This window comes from Topomyia yanbarensis, chromosome 1, assembly GCF_030247195.1.
Source record: "Topomyia yanbarensis strain Yona2022 chromosome 1, ASM3024719v1, whole genome shotgun sequence".
Taxonomy (NCBI): Eukaryota; Metazoa; Arthropoda; class Insecta; order Diptera; family Culicidae; genus Topomyia; species Topomyia yanbarensis.
This window is the reverse complement of record NC_080670.1, coordinates 12,080,206-12,103,996: the sequence shown is the minus strand read 5'-3', so window position 1 is coordinate 12,103,996 and position 23,791 is coordinate 12,080,206. Positions and strand designations below refer to the sequence as shown.

The window sequence follows — 23,791 nt, the reverse complement described above, 5'->3', positions numbered from 1 at the left end:
AGGGGCAGATCACTTTCAGAATCTATTACAAATTTGCTTCAAATTAACTTTGCACTCCTTCACAGAAAAGATTGTATAACAATCGTCCTACGCTGATCCACTTTGTTAGATGTTTTGTTGAATGTAGGGCTGGTTTTTTGTAGGGTTTTGACGTCTTACACGCAACGCAAAATGCATTCTGAATTTCTATTTTGATGGAAAGAAATGCATTTAATTTCGCTGATGCGTCGCAAGTGCCCACCCTGCTTGCCAAATGCAAGATAATAAATGAATGGCGGGACTATTTTTACAGTTGCAAAATTTAAAGAACGAAATAGAAAAAATGTCGATGCCGCATGCTACGACTTCGCATGAAATAATGATTGCAATGAACAAATTTAAAGAATGCAGAGTAACGACTGTATTTCAATGACCCATAATAATTATTTATTGTTCTATGTTTGGGAAATTAAAACGGTAAAATAGTTTTTGTTTTGTTTGAGGAAATTAATTCTTGTTGTTTCATTGATTTTTGTTTCATTTTAGTCTTCTTTACCGTCGCTCTTTAAGAATCCCACAGATATCGGGTACCCTAACACGAGGCGTTACTAATGGCATTAATGGCATTACTGCGCAGAAATGTCACTTAATGGTCATGTAAGGACCTTTTAAGGTACACACATTACTTCATTTTCCTGGTTGGCATTTACTTTTACTTCTTGTAAGTACAAAATAATGCATACGATGCCGTGGCACCACATTTTCTTTCAACTTAAGATTTGCTTCTATCTAGAGTGCAAAGTATGGTCGATGTGCTGGAGTCATACAGATCTGCACCATAACGAAACCTAAATATACAGTTACTATCATTCATAATAATTCCACGACTTGATGTTGGGTTGAAACTAATTACTAAACAAGTGATTGAAAATGGTCTGAGCGTATCTCTAGTTTTCGTAGCACCTGCACTCCGCCAATTGTTCCAGCAGATCCGGGGACCAACAAATTCGAATCCATTGCATACATCTAGTCACATTCGATACACCGAATCAATTAAATTACTAACATCCTATTAAGTGCTCACTCGGCGATCGGCATCGTGTTGTAACTTAAGAAATAATTGTGAACAACTCCCGCCTTGGGCACTTCGACAAGAATGAATTTCACATTTCCGGCCCATTTTGTTTGTTTTGGTTTGCATGAGATTAAAAAGACGGTAACGTTTTTGGGTGGGCGCGGAAACTAAGTAACGCATTTAGCTCTGTGTCAAAATCTCTTCACTAACACCACGCTCGCTGATATGGCACATTTTTTGTAATTTAAAACGACCGTTTTTTCTACGAGTGATGAAAATTCATCTCGTGTTACGTCGTTTTTGTCTGTGATACCGGGTTGATGCAACTGATACTGAAAATCTTTCCTGAGTGGGGCTAGATCACACGATGAATAATTTTTGAGACCAGAAATCTTACCCTCTGCATCGCCACATCAGTGCACCAGCGTCGCGAAAAGTCAAGATCATTCTGTCCAACTATTCTTCGAGAAAATTTTTTAAAATAGGTCGCGATTCAATCAATGATAAGTAAACCTCGCATTGAAAATAATTTTTGTGTTTTCAAAAAACTAGTTCACGCAAAACAAGATGGCATTATACTCAAATGTTTAGTAGGTGGTTGTGTCTGAATATGCTTAATATTTTTATGATTCTAGTTCATAACTTGATGATACATTGATTTGTGTTAACTTTATTGACTAAAAAAGTCAAGAATTGAATGATGTGCAACGATGTTCGTAAATTCTCTTCGTGTTAATATGATATTTTAGTCTTGAGTTTATCGTCGGATTTTTTACACAGAGTCACGTGTCTTATAGTTTTCTTAATTATTTCACGGACTTGAATTGTGGCTAAGTAATGTATTTTTGATGCTTAGCGCAGTTTCATTTAATTCCGAACATTACACTGAATCTTAACAAAAGAATAACAGGGTTACAGGTCCTGGTAGCTTCCTTGTATCTAATGCTCGCGCCTATGAGACTGGTTGCTAGCATTTGTACACAATATCTCACATAGAAATTTCAAAACCAAAGAGCAGAGCGAATAATCCATGAATAATAGTCTGAGTTCCTTGAAATTGTTTTCGTAAGTACATTAAGATTATGTGGAAAATTAATTACTTCATGAACTATATCATGAACAGTTTCACGAGCTCGACGGGTAATCGTGTCTAGCATACTAGGAATCATGAATCGGTTAAAAAATCGATGAATAATACACTGTATTCCAGTGAAATTGATTACGTGCAAAGATTAAGATCAGGCACATTATCGTAAATTTCATTACTTATATCTTGAAAGTGGAAGTTGTTTTTTTTTTAATCTGTGGACATTTCCACGCGCACGAATGGTGAATTGTAACTTATGTGCTCGCAATCATAACCAGTTGACGAAGCAAGAATGAACCCATGAATTGTATTCCGAGTGTCGTGTAATGATTTGCGAGAAAATATCAAGACTGTTAATTTTGTGATCTAATTCACAACCACTAATGCCAAATAAACATCAATATGTGATTAATCATGAATCAGTTAACGACATATATTCGGACCATAGACAATGTTTCTAGATTTGTGGTTAAAATTATGAGTCAACGATTTTCGAGTTCGCGAATTGTCGGCGTTGGAAAAAAGCGTCGGCGGCGCGCCGCCGGTCTACCTTTCGGCGTCGGCGTTTGTTAAAATTTACCGGCGGCGGCGGCGTGGCGCGGCGGCGCACAGGTCTATTCCACACTCATTCTGCCATTTCATGCAGGGTGAATTCAAACAGCATCACCACACCACCACCGACTGGGAACGAAGCCAAATTCTAGGTTCGGAGGTGAAATGATGCTGTAAATTATTACTTCTTCGCTCCGGGTTTCATCTGTTTTCATTATTCATGGCTGCTTTCCTCGGCTGCACGGAGTAATCGGAGACGTGCTGCAGTTCAGCTGTTTGCTATACATCCTGCTGCAATTGTCAAAAGCAAAAGTCTTCGTCCACACCGGTCGGTCGAGCTAGGAAAGTATGCACCAAAACGGGCATGGCATCTGGAATACGAATGTGACCAGACACCCTACATTAATTGTCCCAGGTAACGGTAAACAATAATTTGGCGAAACGACCCCATGGAACTCTAAGCTGTGTCCCCCGTCCGTCGGTTGGGAAACTGAATCCGATAAAGATGAGTAATTAGTTTTTGCGAGTTGGAATTTAGGAGTTTCCATGGAACATAAATTTTATTTCGCAATCATTTGATATTTTTGACCTGAACAGTTACACCTGGCTGGGACGGCGCAAGGACTGCGATTGTTGGTGTCCCCTGGTTTGGGTGCTTATTTAGTTGGGAACGTTTAAAATCGTATTTAAAAGCAATTTAGAATTTTCAATCAATGTATTAATGGATTTATATGCGTTTGAATTTTCTCGATTACGAAAATTTATTATAACTCATTTTCATTTTATCCATGTGTAGTAGGAAATAGTTTAGAGTAATTATATATGAAACGAGTGAATAAATAAAACATTTGTCAACATCAGGGTTGCCAACCTTCCAGTTGTATCTGGATTCAACCAGATTTTTAAACGTCGTTCCTACATACAGATTTATTTTTGTCTGATTCAGATTTCAGAGAATTCGTCTAGATTTAACCAAAATTCAATAAAAGTCAATCAGCTGGAAGTTCCAGCAATCCAAGATGTTAAAAGTACAGAGCTTCAAATTTAATCCATATGTTCTACGATGAAAATTGAACCTTTGACAATAGTCAAATTTTCAGTAAGTCGAGATATATTTCATTAGTAAAATGCTTAACGTTGCTATGACCGATCAAACCAAACCGAACCAAATTACACAAACCGCGCTATGCACCTATCAAGAACACATGCCAATACTATATTCAGACGGTACTTTGTGCGAACGGTGCCAAGTTGAACGCATCACTACAAAAACAGCCACCAGCACCCCCAAACCAAAAGCCAAATGACAACGTGAGATATTTGAACGATCCTCACAATGCCGCTGGCAAACAAACAAATGTTTTCAGCGAAAGAAGGTTTCCACGCGCGATAGCAAGTTGCGTACAAGAGATTGAACGGGCGCTCAATAGATTTTCTACAAAAATGTCTTTTTTTAAATATAAATGCAATAAATGTTTTCGATGTTTGAAAACTTAAAAAATACCGAAAATATAAATTCCAAAGTATGACTGTGAAATCGGTTGACGCTGGGTATTTGCAGGCAACGGACGGAGCATATATTCAGTAGACTTCATAGCAAGACCAGTGTACTAGGGTGCATTATATTAGAGTTAAATTGCCAGTCCAAATGCCATCACGACATGCTTTTGGCACAAGCGAGTAAAAAAAAAGATGCTCTTATGATCTGCTGCTGTTAAATGTTATTACATATTTCTTCTCTCCATTTGCTATCAGTCTTGCCATTTGGCATCGGTAGCATCTAGCCCTACATCGAGAAAAGATATGTGACTTCATTCTTGCTGTACTACAGCCAGACTCGTCCTTCAATTTCTTATATTTCCGGTAATTGCTCACTCTTCAACTTTTTACTTTGCGTCTGGCTCTAAGACCGTTCATAACGAACTATCCTGAAAATAATCTATTCTAAACAGCTGACACAGAAACATTCAGTGGGAACGGATATCACGAAAGTGCGCCCAAATGAGCTTAGCATTGTGATATCCTATCTAAAGCAAGCAAATGCTATTACTGACGATAAGTATTTTATAAAGGTCTACATTCCCACCTACAAAGTAGAGATCGCTGGAGTGATCACCGGCTAGTTTCAAATTCGATTTAGAAGCCGCTTTTGGCAAAATATACGGCTACATAATTGCATTAAAATTATTTTCTTACTGCTGTTTACTAACAAGGCGCTATTTAATAGATTTATGAATGCCTATTGAAAAACAGTCAAGCATACAAAATGCTAATGTGCTGTTTTACTGAAAAACTGAAGAGAACACTCACCACGACAACATATTGTAATCTCTTGGCTTAGGAAGAGTGCGATTTTGACATCCCCCTGTTACTGCACCAAAAAACTATAGGCAGATGAGATTGCTTGAAAAGGCTAAAAAAATTTATCTTTTGGGCCACCAAGTATAAAAGCTCGAGGCAGCGCTGATACATTACCTAAAAAACTGCCTCTGATCTTAATAATTCCAGATCAAACGAAGAACGCTTCTAGAAGCACGAAAAATCTCAAGTAGCTGTACATTTTAACCAGAGTTTCAACTTACCGCAGAACTGGGTGGGCTTAAGTTGGGCCACTACCATTTTGTGTTGTTGCGGAACTCATCCCGATACAGCGACTTGAATTCTCACAGTAAAATTCGTTGTCTTCTCAATGTTTTTTTTTAATTTCGATTATAGAATTTTGATCTATAGAGTCATTCGTCTTCGTTTCGGGTTAAAAAAGCTTTTGTAGAAAAATCTTTAAGCCTATGTGCGTGGTTGGGAATCAAGTCCAGGTGAGCTGCGTACACGGCAATCGTATCACCAGCTACGTCATGCCCGCCTCCTGTCTTCTCGGTGATAATCACTAATTTTTCAACCTGAAGTCTTTGCATTTAAAATTTTCGTGTCGCACAACTCAAACACCTACGTCGTTTATTTTTGTAAACACTTTAAATTTCGGAACACTAGAAAAAGTGGCAGCACTGCTGAATCACTCGGAAGTGATTTTGTATTCGTCCTCAGTTGACCGTTTCTCCGGTGGTGTTATGTATTGTAGGCAAAAATATCGCGAGAATAGTGCATTTTGACGTGATTTTATCGTCACACACTAATGTATTTGCGCGAATCAAGCCACCTAAAAAAATACGCCCACTTAGCATCCACGGCGCCATCTGAACTTGGCTAGTTGATGCAACGATTTTAACTCGTTTTTCTCGAAATCATTGTTTTTTAGTCCGCTCCGACTTAACACCGACCAACCTGGAAGTGGCACACTGATTTTGACCTATTTTGATTACTTCTTCCAATTATCTTAAAAAGTATTTCAATATTTCAGCGACCCAATAGGGTTTTGGCGGGGACCAACCACACGCTACACTCCGTTCCGAACGCCGTAGAATGCAAGCCATATAAAACTTTTATTTTATGTGGTTTGTATACATTACGACACAATCGGTTGATTTGCGCGCGATTTCTTGACAGGCGATTTTTTTGTTATCTTGGGATGTGACATCAAAGCAGTAACGTCACTGGGACGGAGCTGGCACCCAGATAGATATTTTTGAGGCAGCCATTACCCCTGCCTAAACGCCTGATAGCTTCTATTAACCCTGAATCACAGTCGTAATTATTTGCTATTTTACGTGTGTTCTCTAAAGTCTGTGTATTAATATAGTCCCGCACAGAGGAATTCGCAGCACTGTATAAAAAGAAAACTAATTAGCCCCCTGGCAGCCATATACCAACAGATGGAGTTCTTGTCGCTCGGTCTCACGAACACTTCTGCAGCTTCCTGGTTGAAAACAATCCCATTTGATTTTGCCGCCTTTGTTTATTATTTTCCACCGGCTAGTGATGTAGTGTTTGTGTCAAGTGACGTGTACGTACATGAGCCGTAGAAAAGTCTATGGATTTTGACAGCAACCTACAAATATGGGGCGTTATAGCTATAAAGCCCCAAACAAAGAATTTTGTTCGGAGCTATGCACAATATTGATGCATTCCACACGACGTTTTGCATCTTGCGGGATGATTGGATACCATATCATTCAGAAAATCGGCAATTAGTAACCAAATACAGCTTTTAGTGATTCGATCCAAAATTATTGTTTTGATTTTTATGGCAGTGATGCTGGCTGTACAGAGACGCCGTTCTTGACAGGGGGCTGAAACTACTTCTATGTTTCTGGCCACTATAGTTTTGATTGTCACTTTAAGTGAGTTCGAAAGAGCTTGACAATAAATTCATACGGAGTGAATTGAAAAGTTACTGTTTAGTGGCTTACATTACTTTATTTTTAATACTCTTTATGTAATTTATTGTACATTGTTATAAAAGAATATAATAAAATAAATAAAGTGTCTTGTTTAGTCGATTGAAATAATTTGCCACAATATTATTTCTACCAACACTAATACTTTTCTTGCATGTTCTCCGAAAAAAAAAATGTTTGCTTACTATGTACAATTTCGAACATATCGGTTGGTTGATTTGGCTTCGCGTTTAAACCTAAACAACGCATTTGGTCTTCCCTAAAACTCCGCTGAAAATATCACACCTTCCACTGAAACAAACCCCAAAGTCACAGTTTACCAGTTCGATTTAGCACCTCGATTGACTTTCCCATCTACATATATAGCGTTGGGAAGCACTCGCAGAGAGAGAGAGAGGGAAAGCGATAAAATAAACTTTTCGTACGCTAAATTTCCCACTGTAAATCGTCAATTCTAACGAATTGAAAATTAAACGTCCTCCGGAATGCTTCCGCTACTTCTTAACCGAATACAGAAAAAAAATGTTTTGATGAGAAATGTTCCGCACCGCGACAACAACATGGAAAACGAAACTTTTCGCAAATTTATGGCGAATGGAAGTCATCTAAGGGACGATCCATAAATGACGTAGCATTTTTTGAGTGATTTTTAACACTCCCTCTCCCGTCGTAGCATTTTGACACAAACTTCTATAATTACGTAGCTTGACGGTAACCCTCACCCCCTTCCTTGTCACCATAAAAAAATTAAAAAAATCAAAAACGATGTTAGATTGTCGTGACATCAGGTTAACCCCTATTCCCCTTTAAAAACCTGTTTTAATCCACCTAGCGGTGCAATTGTGCCTTTCTCATTTCTCTAAACTATGGCACGGAGGCTTTTTATGTTCAACATAATTGTGGAAATGTCCATTACATTCTTAGGACACTTTGCACTTATACACATTGGCATGCCAGCCACGAACTTGATGAGCTACGTGTCGACGGTGAAACACTTGAAACAAAAAAATATCATACTTCATTAGCCTAATCAGCATTAGATCAATGTTATCTGCTTGCTAACTCATTTTGTCATGCGGGGGTGGGTATGTGAGGAGGGCGAAAGTCCCATGAACGAACGACTCCCCAGCTTAAATTGGTATGCTTTGTAATATAGTGGTGGTTTAAAGATGATGGGGTTGAAAGGGAGGGGTATGAGGTGGTGGTCTGAGGGGTGATTTAAGGAGATTTTTAAAGGAGGGGAGTGAACAGTAGAGGGGGGTGTAACCCCTCTTCGTAAACCATCAACTACGCCCCTGTTAAAATCCAGAAACCCTATGCGAGTCGAAAAAAAAATTTGACCGGGATTAGGTTGACGTTTTTCAGAGTGATTGCATAACCTTTCTATATGAGAAAGGCAAAAATGTGCAAAATCTAAAAAAGTGAATCTTCGTCAAATTGTTTTCGTGTTTGCATCAAATCTCGACGTTTTATGCACCTTGAATACATTTAGCATCAAAAATAAAAATTCTATTTTTAATGTTTCCTATAGTTTTTATGAGAAATTTCTGTGTGGCCGCACTCTGAAACCCGTAATTCCGGAACCAGAATTCCGATCGATCCAAAATTCAATAGCAGCCGATGGGAAGGTTGCACCTTTCATTTGAGACTAAGTTTGGGCAAATCGGTCCAGCCATCTCTGAGAAAAATGAGTGACATTATTTGACACATACGCACATACATACACATACACACACATACACACACATACACACACACATACAGACTTTTTCCGATCTCGACGAACTGAGTCGAATGGGATATGACACTCGGCCCTCCGGGCCGGGATTAGGTTGACGTTTTTCAGAGTGATTGCATAACCTTTCTATATGAGAAAGGCAAAAAGCTACGTAGCATGACATGACCCCCTACCCCCTGTCGTCACACATCATCACAACATACAAAACTCCCCCTCCCTCATATAATGCTACGTCATTTATGGATGGTCCCTAATCGGTGCTGTAAAGGTGTACGAAATTTATTGCCGCTTATTCAGCCGGAAATGCGACGCTGTTGATCTTTGGGTGTTGGTGTTTTTTCTTCGTTTTACTGAAGTTTTGCAGAAGTAGGGGAACATAGGGAGACTTGACCAAGCGCAAAATTCTATTTTTGGCTATGGCGTCTTCTATTCGTTTCTTAAAATTTTTTCAAAAATATTTTTATGCTTGTTTCGATCGCTTAAGATTTTTTGTTTTCGATCCCTTAAGGTTTTAAAAGTTTGGAATGAAAAATCCTTTCCTTACAGAAAATATTACGTGATTAATAAATTTGCATTAAATGATGTAATCTTTTATCAAACTTTGTATGGACATATCTAGTCGACTACTAATTACTATTAATGTACTAATATACCATCTTAATCCTTGTGAAGCAGTGAAATGATTTTACATAAATTGAAACATTGGAATAGTTATCACTAGAATTTGCATGACATTGAACGCAATAACTAGTGTTGGGGAGATTTGACCAAGATTTTATGGGGAGACTTGACCAAGTGGCAATTAGCTGAAGAAAGATACAAAATTCCTAAAATTTATTATGCTTTGATATCTACTGTTAATGTTAATCACGCCATAAAAAATTCCACCTCAAACATAAGTCTTTATATTTTAGTATTAGTAAACAAAGTTAGCAATAGTAAGACTAATTTCGTGACGTGTGAACATGCAATGCAAGCAGTAAGTTAATCCTTAAAAAGAAATGTATTAAAAAAAATCGAAATTTATCAAATGCAACCCTTTTATATTTTTTACTGCTACCTAAGGATCTCAAGAATATGGAAAAAAATAATTACAGTATGTTTTATGTCATTTTTTGTTATGTTTTTTAAAAATTCTCTTGGTCCAAAAAAAACGAATCACCGAAAAACTTTTGTAACTTTTCAAAAATTAAAACAAAAATTCTGCAAAAAATCATGAAGACACACAATAACTTTGCACATTTTATCTCAATGACTTTTGAGAGATAGAAGGCTTTTTTAGAGATTTATGTAGTTTTTGTTGAAAACCTGGTCAAGTCTCCCCATATTCCCCTAATCGTTGAATCAAGTTGACAGCCGCAAAATGATTTTTCTTTCAAAACGATGATAATTCGGATTGCAACAAGGGGCCATTTATAAATGTAGGGAGGAGGAGGGGTTACGACAAGATGTGACATATCGTGACACATGGGAGACGGGCAGTTCGCTTGAACGTTACGTAAAATGCTTTTACTGTTAGAGTTACTATTACATCTAAGTTAAAGTTCAGTCAGCTCACTTTACGGTTGCCGGATTATTCCTGCTAAAATGTTGTCAAATAGTTTAATGCTGATTTTAAAATCTATCCACCGGAGATTTCCGAATGAATTTAATCTTAAACGCCAAAGACGATATTTCAAATGTCTTTAAGGGGCCGTTCATAAACCACGTAAACTCATAGGGGGAACGGGGGGGGGGGTCTGGCAAAAGTCTACGTTTGTCTACGAGGGGGAGGGGGGGGGGGGGTCTTTGAAAAAGTCTACGTAGACTTTTATTTTTTGTTATTCTCGTATTACTAATTATGAATGTGATTTAATGAGAGTTGTATTCAAAATATCGGTCTATTCAGTATTAATGCAGAAACTTCAAAGCTAGTACACTATTGAGGTAACTACTCGTTAAGCGATCACTCAACCCAGAACCCACGATTTTTTTTTTGGACAACCTCACATGCAAGAAACCGTATATTTTGATATAGTTTTGATCTAGGAATAATACAAAATGACAGTTCTAAAGACGATCGCCCAAAATTCCTCTCGAAGGAAGATTTTGACTGTGAAATCATCTGAGACACCCCTAGTTAGCAGACATGCATGGACCATTAACCTTGCGGCAGTCGTGCTAGTGCACTGAGTGCACGCTGCTCTGAAAATCTGGCGAAATCGTCTTACGACACCAGCAGCTGCTCGTTCAGTGGACCATAAGCGCGACTTCCGGAGGGTTAAATGCATGAACCATAAAAAGTTAAAAAATGGTCAAAGTTAAGCATTGTAACAACAAAACACCCGATTTTTAACAATAAGTAGATTAATTTTTTATTTTTTATTTATTAATTTCGGTGGTTAAAGCAGTAGTGTAGTTAAACTTCTGCAACAAAGTGTTTACTCGAGTTAATCAGTTTCTCTTGCAATCATTTACACTGATTTAAAAATCTTTAAACACCCGTTAAATTTTACGTCTTGACCCTATGCAACTCCGTGCAAACCGTGAACGGCTCTACTATATTTATCTTCGAAAATATTCGGAGTTAAACTTTGATACTTTGCGATAATACTCTAAGGTGATACGGCTATTAATTACATAAGAAATATAAATATTTTTGGGAAGATTTCAATAGCTTCGATCCCTTAATCAAATAAGGCAATTTAGATTATCTTATTATCTTGGAAATATTGAAATTTGTTCACGAAAAGTGAAATTTGTGTGCATGTTTGGTTTATTATTTTAGTCTAGATGATAGTACACATTGACAGTATTAATTTGTAATTGTTTCTTATAATTTATCAATTTTGAATGCTCAAGTAAGGCTCAAAAAGTGTTTAGCAATTCTGCATTGTTGGTGTAGGTCGTGTAGTCAAAATTTAAGCTAGTTATAGCAATATATTTTTTTACATATATTTGAGTGACTAACCTTGAAAAGAAGTATTCCGCTATACAAACGTTGGAAAGCACCTTGAATCGGTATTAATTGATTTGATCAATCATAGACAAAAACCAATGTGAAAAACCTTTCTTTAATATTCAAAAAGCTTGAAATAAATCTGAACGCTAATTTTTAATTGAACATTATAATGTGCTTCTTGCTAAATTCACATTTCCTGAATCCTTTAATGATTGCTTGACGATTCCTTTTGTCGAAATATTTCGCAAAATACTTAATTGTGCAACTCGGAAACGCATTGATTTTTACGTTACTAAGGGTCGATTTCTTCACCCTCGCTCAACTTTTAAACCAGGTTCACCAGTACGTTTAAACCTGGTTTAAACGTTAAGCGAGGGTGAAGAAATCGGTCCTATGTCTGTCCAAGTGCCCAGATGTTTTTCGTTGCACTAGAGAGGATATATGGAGAATGTAGTTAATTAGTAATATCAATATTGCCGCACAGTTGACTACTTTGCTGATGCCATGCAAAATTAATATTTATGACAAACGTCACGATATTAGGAGAAAACTAGTTGATAAGTTTCGAATTTTCGGACTTTGCATCTACCAACTATATAAAATGAGGGACTAGACAGTTGATTTATGGTCTTACAAATTTTTAATGGGTTTACTTGTTTACTTGTGTTTTATTTGCACCTTTAAAGTTATTTAGTATTTATATAAAATTTACACTCTTCGAGTGTAAACATAATTACATGCATTTGCTTTTATTTGCAATTTCAATACTCTCCACAAGTTACTTCCTAAATCCGCCATATTTGTTTACATTGTTCATTTGAAATCCGTTGTTTAAAAATGTTTCTCTCAGTATTAAAAAATATTTGTGCATTGTAGTCTTGGCTTAGTTTTAAGATAGTCAAAATGTAAAAAAAAAGAATTTGACACCGCCAAGCTAACGCATTTGTGCCTATTAAATAAACGAACTGAACAAAAAAAACCGTTGTTTTGGATTCGATTGAAACTTTTGGCTTCAGTCTTCACGCATCTCTACATAAGCATCAGCTCTATTAACCCTTAAATGCGCAATGTTGTTTTAAAACAACATTGCAAAAACCATCTCAAAATTAACATAGTAACGTATTAAAACTGAGACAATTTTCAGAAAATTTGGAAAAATAGCAATGCGTCTTTAAGGGTTAAACACGAGTTGCACACTAAATCCATTTGCTAGAATATTGGTGGAATTTCGTGAAAACATACACGAAGAACATTATTTAGTCATCGATAGCACATTTTTCTATCTACCTTGTTTCGCTTTCAGATACATGAACTTCATGTTCGACCTCGAGGACGCTTCCAACGATGGTGGCATTGATGCGGAGGAATTCTCCATCGTATGCTCCAGCTACGGGCCGGATAAGCAAGAGTGTCAGCAAGCCTTCCGAAAGATGGCACAGGTGAGACATTTTCTACTAAGAGGGATTTTGCATAAGCGATAATCGCTGTCGAGATGGTCAATGGTTGATGAATAATTTTGCCTCCATTACATACCTCGATAGAGCTAAACTTTCGAAATTTTATCATATAGTTTTATAACGCTTAGAGCTTCAGTAAGGTTTTTTTTTGTTTCTAATAAAAATGTAGACAGGTTCTCTTTTGACACCATCAGCAATACTTGACAGCAGTTTAAGTCACAGAAGTAAACGTTTTTGACAGTTCATACAGCAACTTGATAGGGATCACGGTGGTTGAATCGAAGGTTGCTCTGCTCTGTTAATTCGATTAAAAAATATTTTCATTTATCATTTTACATACACAATAATAAAAAAAACTTCACTACTTATCTTTAAAGTCAGCTGCATCAGATAAGACTAAAAACATCCCTTTGCTGGAGGAACTGCCAAAATGCCAACCCTTGTGAGCACTATTAAGTAAAATCGATCATGCCAAACATTTTGGAACTTCAAATTATATATTGTTTCATTACGAATGTTTAGCTCTATCAACGAATGCTATTTTTTTTCAATGACCCAATTATAATATATTATTAGTTATGCGTGAATCGCCGACACATAACCGATGTGTTCAAAATGAAATATTGGAACACTGCCAGTAAATCTGTTAAATAAAGTTAGCTCCACAAAAAACATAGCTTCGAAATCTCACAGCTTCGCATCCCCAAATAACAAACAACTATCCTTCAAATTTTATCTTCCCGAAAAGAGTCACTTTATTTGTGTTCGCGACTAAAAACCTTCCATGATTTAGCTAGGTCACCACCAAATTCTGATCCGGCGAAATTAACCTATGAAAATCCGTCTGCCGTTACGACGTGTCTGTACACTGCTAGCACCAGGAAGCCGCATCTCGCTATAGAATTCCGATCACGATAAATATTTATTGAATTTTCATTAAAATAGCCGTGTCCCGCAATCGGTTAGTCGTTTAGCAGAAAGGAGCCCCGTCGTTACCCGAGGTTCTATTTTATATCACGATAAACCCCTCACGTGGGCCATCATGGACAGACGCAAAACGTGTCCCAGTTGGCCCTCGGCCAAGCACCCAAACTGCGGGCTGTGTTGTTCGGACACGAACACCACGGTGTTCACGCAAAAGGACACCAGGCGCAGCGTTGAAAGCCCCGCAGAATGGCCCGGATGGCTACATTGCCCCTAAAAAATAGAAATCAATTAAATTCCAACTCCAACGGAACGCGGGACCGAGATTACAATTTTTCTTCCCTTTCTCTCACTCTTCCGCAGGGTTCCGACGAGGTCAACCGGGAACAGTTTGCCGAATTGTGGCGTGAGTACTTCTCGACCGACGATCCAACAGCGCCCGGAAACTTCATCTTCGGCAAAACGGCATTTTAACGTAGCTAAATGGACGACCGGTAATCTAGCTGCTAGCAAGCACCCTTCGAACAACCAGTTCCGAGTTACGGTGGATTTGGATCCCCTCTAGCGTCAGCGGTTGGCGATAGTGAATGTAAACAAAATAAAAAAAAGAGAGAGACACTTATCAGTAGAACAAACCGAAATCGGCGAAAAGAGATCCAGTTTCAATTTCGTTGAAATTTACTAACGGTTGGTAGGTTGCGTTATTTTTCCTCTAGCGTTCAGTTCCGATTTTTTATAGAATCCAGTTCAAAGCAGTGAAATTGAAACACACATTTTAGAACATCAAAAATAAAGCTGACAGTCGCCGTTGTTGGCGACGACAACGATAACGACGACGACTACGACAACGTCGAAGAAGTGATTTGGTGCTTTCGGTTCGGTGCTCGACTCAGGAAACAGCAGGCGTTTTCAAATTTATGTACCTACCCCTGATGCCTGTGCAATGCATCAATCAGTTGGTTGGCTGCTGTCCCGGTGGATGTCGCTGCTGTGTTAGCTTGGCGTTGAACGCTCAAATCGGTTTACTGTCAGTCGGGGGTCGTTTTTCGTTTCGCGTCATGAATAAAGAATATCGCTTGATGACTAGTTTTTGGTGGGGAGGGAAAGTGCACTGGATTTAGCTATTCTGTACCAAAAAGGGCATTTTTTCTACACGATTTTGGTTGCAACTGAAGCATCTGAAATGGGGGGACTAAAATGATTCTCGAGACGTGATTATAATAAATTGTAAAGCGCAGAGTATGATAAATCGTTGTCCAGTGGAACAAGTTTTTCGGCTAGGTTTTTTGTTTCTCAACAAGCCCCGCAAGGGTAACGTGCTTTATCTTCCATTCTCGTTTGATGCAAAAGGGAGGAACACAAGCGTGAAAGGTGAATTCTAGGTTAGGACACTCATTCTATCTATTCTTTGCTGTCTTCACATTGCACAGCTAAATCCACGAGAAAGTTTTTATCGATTATGTCATGGTTAATTTTTTGTTCGGTTTTCATACATGCTCGATGTTTGCTTGTTCGTAGGGTTACTTTGTTTTGATTTGACAGTTCTGCGATGTTTATCATAGCTTACTTTGAACAACAGAAATTGGTTTTCTTCTAAGTTCTTTGATACAATTTATGTTACTTTTAATGAGTATGTTTGTTTGCATAGTAGCAAGGTGAAGCAGTGGAATCTTATTGTGCTCTATACGGTTTTTTTTGGCTTCATTCGTTGCGTAACTGTTTTTGTAAGCTGTGAGCTTAACTAGTTATATTCCAGCGAGAGATATATGGAGAGAAATTCAGACAAAATGGGAACCTTCAATTCCATTGTTAAAATCTAGCAGTGCTCCCAAAAAAGGTCGATTGGCTTGGCTGACTCAAGAATTTTACAGTTTCACTGGCTCAGGATGGTGTCTCCGCATATCTCTTCCTGGAGGAAACTAGGCCAAACTACCGAATTCGATCACATGACAGATGGGGATGCTAGTAGTGTAGAACGAAATTGCTCGCAGCTCTAACAACTGCCCAATTGTCAAAGTAAATTTGTCATACGGTCTTGACATCCAGCAGATATTTATTTGGTTTGTTGAGCATCTCTGGCGCTGTTATCTGAATTTTTATGAGATTCTAACAACGAGAATTCGGACGGGCCAATGAAACGTTGAACAATCGGTGTAAATAGGTGTCCTTGTTTCCTTCGCTTCAGACATACAGAAAGAAGTCTCATATTTGACCTAAAGATATCTCGTGCTCCGCGTCAAGGTATTCGATATATTTCTCCAGTTCCTCTTCAACAGATAACACCAGACGGATATCTTCAATATACGCTATTATGAACTCTCCTATCATCTTGGCATCCAGATAATGCACAGCCTACTTCCGTTTCGAGGCAACCACGGTAGATGTTCTTAACGTTGATTATCGGGTAACGGGCGCGAAGGACCTTCCACGAAGTCTTCTCTATAGCTGGGAGTGTTCGGGTGCAACAATCCGCACATTGCATTTAACGACTTCGATCTGCTCGGTGTGCTTTTCCTTATAAACTCATTAAACCCATCTCGGTTCAATGGTTTACCTTCCAATAAGTTCAGCCGGTGGAACTGCAATTCTTCGTTAATTGTCAAATGTCATACTCGTAATCCTGCAGTTATCGAGGAGCTACGCCCGAATTTTGTCAGCCAGATCCTCTAGCTTCTTCCAGGTTCGCGAATTGTAGGACTCTCCCGAATCCATTTCTCCGCCAACTGCTCTTTCATTGTCGGAATCTTCTTCTTCAAATCAAAGACCACACAAATAAAGAAGTCAGGCAACTCTGTTCAGAATCTGGGGACAGTAGCTGAAAAATCTCTTCGAGTAAAAAAGGGTTCTTTCTACAGTGACGTCTGCTTTTACAACCTTCGTACAATAGAGGCGCTGTAACCTTTGTAGCTTCCCATCTGTAAAGGGTAAGGAAAAAGATGTCAGTCATCGGGCATACGTTGTCTAAGCTTAAACGAAATCGACTTGATTGCTTCCTTGGGCTGTTATGCACTCATGTTTACCTGTGTCAAGGGAAATTCTGTGGGCACCGAGCTCGATAAAACAGGCGTCACGATTCACGGCATTGGTGTCTGTTTTCGGCACTAGAAAGCGGTAACCCTTTTGATTCACACAACACCCGACAAACGTTCACGAATCTGAACAACTACTTCACTCGCTAAAAACCCGAATGAGGCTCATAGCACGAACGGTGTCCTTTAAGCAATCGCGAAGTCAATTTGTTTTGGAGGTATGTGGGAAGCAAGAATTGCCAGGCTTCTACCACCATGAACGTTGCAGAGGCACCTAGGGCGCCCTGACAAATAGGGTCCGCCGAGCAAATAAGAATCCAAGTACACAAATGCTTCAGTCATACCCTCATGACTAATCGCGGTCAAAAGAACACCTGATCTTGTCCTCAAGCAAACATAACTTTTATTTCCCTTGTTGTAGACACTTTTATTTCCCATTTTCTTACTAAGGTAGGATACCTTAGCACTTTTCTATGCCTCGCTCTTCTTCTGGGCCCCTTCTTAACTCAAGCTCGTTGTCACTACTACTCCACCACTGTTTCCGTCCATCGGCCCTGCTTTCTATGGCACCGGTACGTCGCTACCAGAACTCTGTCCCCGACCCTGAAGTATGTTGATAGACTCGAGTTTCGACGAGAATGGTTACAATATATTGGTATAACAGTCGAGGCTCAAAATCGATTAATCTAGGGTTAACTACCTGGAAGCCTGGATTCTCTTGTTGGCAATCCATTTTCTTATTTCTGCTACTCGTACTTCACTCTTTTGCCTTTTTAATTGCCGTCGTTCCTAGCGGTTGTTAACCTTTGACCCTTTAGTTCGCCCATCGATTACGTCACCATCTCCCCAAATATCGCCACCCTCAACCCAGTAAAGTTCAGCCGAAAAATTAGCCGGAATTCTGGCTGACAAAACCGATTCTAAATAGAATTTGTTGTACTGTAGTCGGAATACTAATTAGAACCAACCAGCATTCCGACTCATTTTTTGGTTGAACTTACTGAGAATGACCGCCCGTTTGCTGTATTCCGCTCCTGGTGGTGAGTACTGGAAATAATGGCGCGTTTTTCTGGCTGCGTTCCCTAGTCTTCCGATGGTGTTTCATTTTCAAACAAATTATAGACACTTTCTGGACATATATAAATTCGATAAAAGTAAACTGAACGCGATAATTTAATAAATCACACCAGTTACATGCTATATACTAACGCTAAATTTTAGTGAGACTTCCTGTTCTAAGATTTTTGACCAGATCATTTTTTTAATTTTGAGAATATTGGATTTTTAGATCTCTGTTTTTATTTTCCTGAGTTTCTTGATAACTTGTAAGTATGGGTTTGGCGACTACTTGGGCTCTAACTTTTACCTGCCCGGGAGACCCTTACTGACAGGGCGGCAAAGATGCTTCTACAAGAATTTCGACTTTCGAAAACACCACAAAAACAAAGAAAACAATATTAATACCGACTTTCATTCGCCTCTCTCCTCGTTGCGTTTTGCTACCTTTGCTAAATGCGGCTGGTGGCCACTTACGACCGGCCAGAATCCCACCGGTCGCGTTCACCTGCAGTTTTCGTTGGCTGCTACAGCAGCGGTCCATGGCTTTAACTAGGGAAGTTTGTTGGAACTCCTCTAGCGACGGTGGTGATAAATCACAGGATTGCTTAATAGCTGCAAGCTATCCCGGAAGTCACTGCTGTGCTCTTCCCAGGGAGTACCATGATCCGCCCCCCTACTTCGTTCTTCTTGGTAATTAAATGTGAAGAAAAGCTTGTTCGGCTGATGATCTACAGTGAGAACGGTCGGTGTTCGGTTGCTCGGGTTTGTACTGGGGAGGCGAGAGTGCTCCTTTGCGGTTAGCTGTCCCACTTCGGTGAACCAACACCACGCACACGAGTACCCGAACCACGGGTCGGCACATATCGACGGGGGTTTTCACCGTCGCATACACGCATTTCATCGCACAGGTTATTTTAGCGAGAAAAAATGTCTAATCGAGATGTCTATTCGATGCCGTGGTCCACTACGAAGGCCATCTTATCGCTCGACCAAAACAAACACAAAAAAAACGAACCGCAGCGTAGCTGTCATCGCTATGGTTCAGGATTGTTTGAACACTTTTGCAGCGGGAGGAGAGCGGTAACCTGTCTAAACCCCATGCTATTTATTTACAAATAGACGACATAGATTACTACACCTATCCGGACTAATGACAACGTTCATGGACAAATATTGAAACAAAATTTACATAATAAACATGAACGACAATAATGAACAGCAGTGAGTTGTATTGCAACAACAACAAATACACTCTACGGAGTGTATAGACAAAAATAGGTACAAACTGAGTTCTTACACATAGGCCATGATATACTGACTTTCTGGTTTACTGTTCTCGCATTGGTCTTTAATTTATGATTTACAATTATTGTACCGAATTTAAATCATGAGAGCCTTCGACTTCTGAAATCTTTTATTCGCATTTTTTTTTGTTTCTTGTGTTCCTGAATTCCCATGAGTTTTGGTTTATTTTTCCATCCCGGAGGGATTTTGTATTATTCCATTACAAGTTGCTAAGACTATGTTCCTGCAGAAGTGGCAAATACGCGTCACCTTTTCCGGGATATTTTCGACTTTTCAGGCACCTTTTTCCCGTTTTTTCATTCTCTGGAAATCGTCCTTTAAACACCATCTGGTAATGAATGGGTGTGGAAGTGCACTCATAACAGAGCAGATACAGGTCTGCGCTCTTTTCACCAAACAAACAATTCGCTATCGTAGGTACTTGCAGAATTGCACTGATTCAGTATAACGGGTGATTCTTCACAGTGGGATCTGTAGTAATTATTTCGTTCATGATTCAACGTAATGACGCTGAATGTTTTAATAAAGACAGTCTTTCGAGCAGGGATACCAGCTATTTTTTTCAAATTTTTCAAACATTTCATTAAAAAAAGTCTTCATTTGTCTTCACAGACCAGGATTCTGAATCAGTTTTTTTTATTTTGAGCCAGAATTCTGCCAGAAATCAGCCAGATATTCGAAAAAAGTTGTCTTCACAATAAAAAAATCGTCTGCACAACCTTTCAAATGTCTTCGAAATGAAGACATGTCTTCACATCTGGCATCGCTGCCATTGGGTACCATTTAGCTGTCAGTGGCATTTCAATCGAGCACAAGATCTGCCAGAAGTGGTCACCCTCATTAGGCGGAATAAACTGTGTAACAAAGTATTACGTTCCGAGCCGCAGCTCCGACTTTCCATTCAAAACCACAGTACATTGTACTTGGTCGGACCATATCTGATCTTCTTTCGGATCAAAGATATTCGGCTAATGATTTCGAAAGATCCAACGCAGAAACTTTCGGCCGTGACAGATATCTCGAAATCGCTTGGATCATCTAAGAATTATGATATTCAATATAAAACAAGCAAATTGCCTTCAATTTGTTTGTTTTATATTGGCGACAAGCATTATTAAAGACTACCCACGTCTGCATGCCCGCTCACAGAGTTAAGATCGACGGTGTAGTCACCGATTCGAGTTTGTGTTGTTTGGAGCCGGTGTAGCACGGAGTTGGTTATTACAAGGACCCCTTGCTTTATTGAGCAAAGATTTTTAATGGCAATGGACGGAACAATATGATGTGTCTTTTCTAACTGTATTGCGTTTAATTGCAGCTTCGTCTCTCTGTTTGCACAAATGGAATATTGTTGCAAAACGACTTAGTATGACAATTGCGCAGAGAATGGATGACAACAAGCACAGGGATTTCTGAAAAGTGTAACTATTGTGGGGCTGGTCCACAAGATCCCGAGGAATCTAAAACGATCCTTTAAACGACAAAACAAAAACTTGAAGTTTCGTGTCTTCATACCAGACATTCAGCGTCTTTAGCGTAACTTCTTTCCGCGCGGAAATATCCATCGTCTCTGACCAAAACGATATAAGCAAACAAATTCCTTTCTAACGCGGCAGTGAAATATCCATTTTCGATCTGGAATAAGTTTGAGTTTTCAAAAAGTATAACAAATGACCTTTTGTTTTATTCTTTGTTTGTTTTATTTTTTTTACAGCGCTGACGCTTACGGTGCTAACTAGCAGAGGACCGGTCCTAAGTGAATCTCATTGTCAAAGCACCAAATCATTTTCTTTTTCGACGGACAAACAAGTTTAAAAAAATAAGAACAAAAAAACTAGCAAACAAACATGCAAAAATCTACTCTACTTCTCTCCTCAGTCAACATGTGTCGAACACAAAATGCACCCCCGTTTTTCGAATACTTCAGATATCATCCTTTTACAATGAACTAAACTACATCAATTGCTGGTGTCATTTGCAAACTTTTGAATATAATCGTAGATAAGAAAGAAATGATAGCACTCGATAGCGGAAACTATTATATATGATAAAATAGAAACAAACAAACAAAAACAAAACTCTATATCAGATGATGTTGAAATGTCATAAAGTCTATAGCATTAAAAAAACGATGTTCTCTAACTAAGCAAACAAATCTGTGTGGAAGGAAACTTTACAACGTAGCGAACGATAGCACAAGACGTCACTATTGCTCTAATACACGTCAATTTTGAGGTTAGGAAGTAGTAGAATTAATACAGCATATCGTTTGAAGGAATGCAACTGACTAATAAGTCAGCGGATCGAAATAAGGAAATGTATAGTTTGTAATTATGATCCTATTAAAAAAAAAAGAAACTGTTATTTGTTTACTTTTACTGTTTGTTTTGAATATAAAATCTGTTCATCATGAATAGCTTAAATTTCCATTCGCTAACAGAATAAAACTAACTAGCTAATATTTACCTCCAAATTTCAAGCTCACACATGAAAGCATTGCCAAGATGGCCAGTAACCGGATATGCCTGGCATCCGCTGTACACACATGCCATTTTCGTGAGCTTCTATTATTCTTGGTAGGACTAATAACGGATCGAGTTTGGTGCCAATCGAATCGGTAGCCGTAAGCACACGGCGAAAATCGACTTTGAACGCGAAATTTTTTGATAAATTTCATACTTAGCAGTAGATTTGTGTGTATTTATAAAACCAAAAAAAAAAAAAAAAGATGGCGAACCAAATGGTCAATTTATCGTAGATGTTTGTATGTTAGGGTTTAACACAAGTGCAACCAACCTTCAAAATTTATTACAACCGCAGTCAATTAATAATCTCCGCTTGAACTTTCCGCTCTCGGAACACCTATGCCGGATACCATAATGGCAACAGTGACCGTTTCCAACTCATTTAATCTCTCGCCCCGAATCGGCTGAACATTTCCGTGTAATTTGTTAACATCGAAAATCGATTGATTGAGCAGAGGTGATTTGCTCGGGAATTTTTCCAAACTACAACCCGATAACCATATAATATACAAATAGGCATACGACACAGTCGTAGAACAAAGCCAGTGGAAGCTGAACCCGTAGAGAGAAAGGGGAATAGATCTGAATGGGACGCAGGGGAAATGAATATAAATTGATTTGAAAACTAGGAGTAAAATGCCGGGTATTTTTTTTTAGCGGCTTGCAAACATAAAAAAACATCGACGAGCGATTGAAGTTTGACGATAGGAATTTTTTTTTTTTCGGTTTTTGGCAACGCAACGGTCCGCGGAACAAAAAAAAACAGAAAGAATCAAAAATGTTCAATTTGAAGCTACTGGAGGACGATGAGTTTGGAGCGAATGAACGATTTGATTGATGAAAAAATAAAACATAGGATCTATATTAATGTTAAATGTTAATTGAAATAAAGTCCAATGAAAATCTATGCGAACGAGTTTTATGTTATCCGATGGCAGTTCCAAGTGGCTAAAGGTAACAGCAAACGGTATGTTCTGGCACTGATATGTTCGAACTTTGGGTAATCTGAAGCTTCCCAACAGGAAACCAACTGCCGGATGACTCAGCGGACGCCGGACCAAAGCAGCGGCAGAAGAAAGAACATGTTTGTATTTGGTGTGAGATTTAGTGTAGCGCATTAAGTTTATATAAAAAGCAACATTTTGTTGCTTATAGCCTAAAAGACGAATTCGGTATCAACTTGCCCCGGTCTCCCTACCCACTGCTCTATCACCGATGTCATGTTATATTTGATACAGAATATTGTTTTATGGAATCTATAGATCACACAATCTCACGACGAAAAGAACTGTCAGGTAATTAGCTGTCACCTCACCATTCGGAAGAGTAGATAAGTAATTCCTCCTCATCTCTATCGCATGAAACAAATCATAAGAAATTTGAAAGATAATATTGAATTATAATCTGATTTCAATTTTTTCTTATTTACCTGTAGTAACAGCTACCGCAACTGCCAACGTTTCTCCAAGCCATTTTCACTTTAATACACTTCATCGAGGTTAAACTTAGCTCTTGTCTATTTGCAGGATATTTTTCTACAAGATCCAAAAGCTATACCGAAATCGCAAACACAGCATTCATTTCCAAATACCATTGTTCAAACCTCTATCTTGGACGACGCATCCGCTACCGGACACCGAAATGAACCCGATTTTGCTCGCTTTTTTCACTTCTCTGCAGCGCTTGCTTGGATTACTTCTCCGACAGCGGACGCATTATCACGCTTGAACACGTTCCGCATACAAAATGGCTCCCGTAGTGTAAAGTACGATTCAGACGATACATCAGCTTCCGTCAATGTCAACGGAACGTCACCGTTCCGTCAGGA

At 38.7% G+C, this 23,791-nt stretch overlaps 1 protein-coding gene across 2 annotated transcripts in view; it reads left to right on the top strand.

Moving 5' to 3' along the window:
• Positions 1-22,870, top strand: part of LOC131676908 (calexcitin-1-like) — a 139,752-nt gene extending 116,882 nt beyond the window's left edge. Inside the window, exons 6-8 of one of the 2 annotated variants that reach the window (XR_009303257.1) lie at positions 12,968-13,103; positions 14,409-14,736; positions 21,153-22,870. Coding sequence is in view for 1 of the 2 variants with exons in the window: in XM_058956305.1 (XP_058812288.1) it covers positions 12,968-13,103; positions 14,409-14,519 (247 nt within the window). In the remaining variant the exon portion in view is untranslated. Of the gene's footprint in view, positions 1-12,967; positions 13,104-14,408; positions 17,858-21,152 lie in introns of those variants that run through there. The other variant, XM_058956305.1, reaches the window with a different exon arrangement.
• Positions 22,871-23,791: the final 921 nt, after the last annotated feature.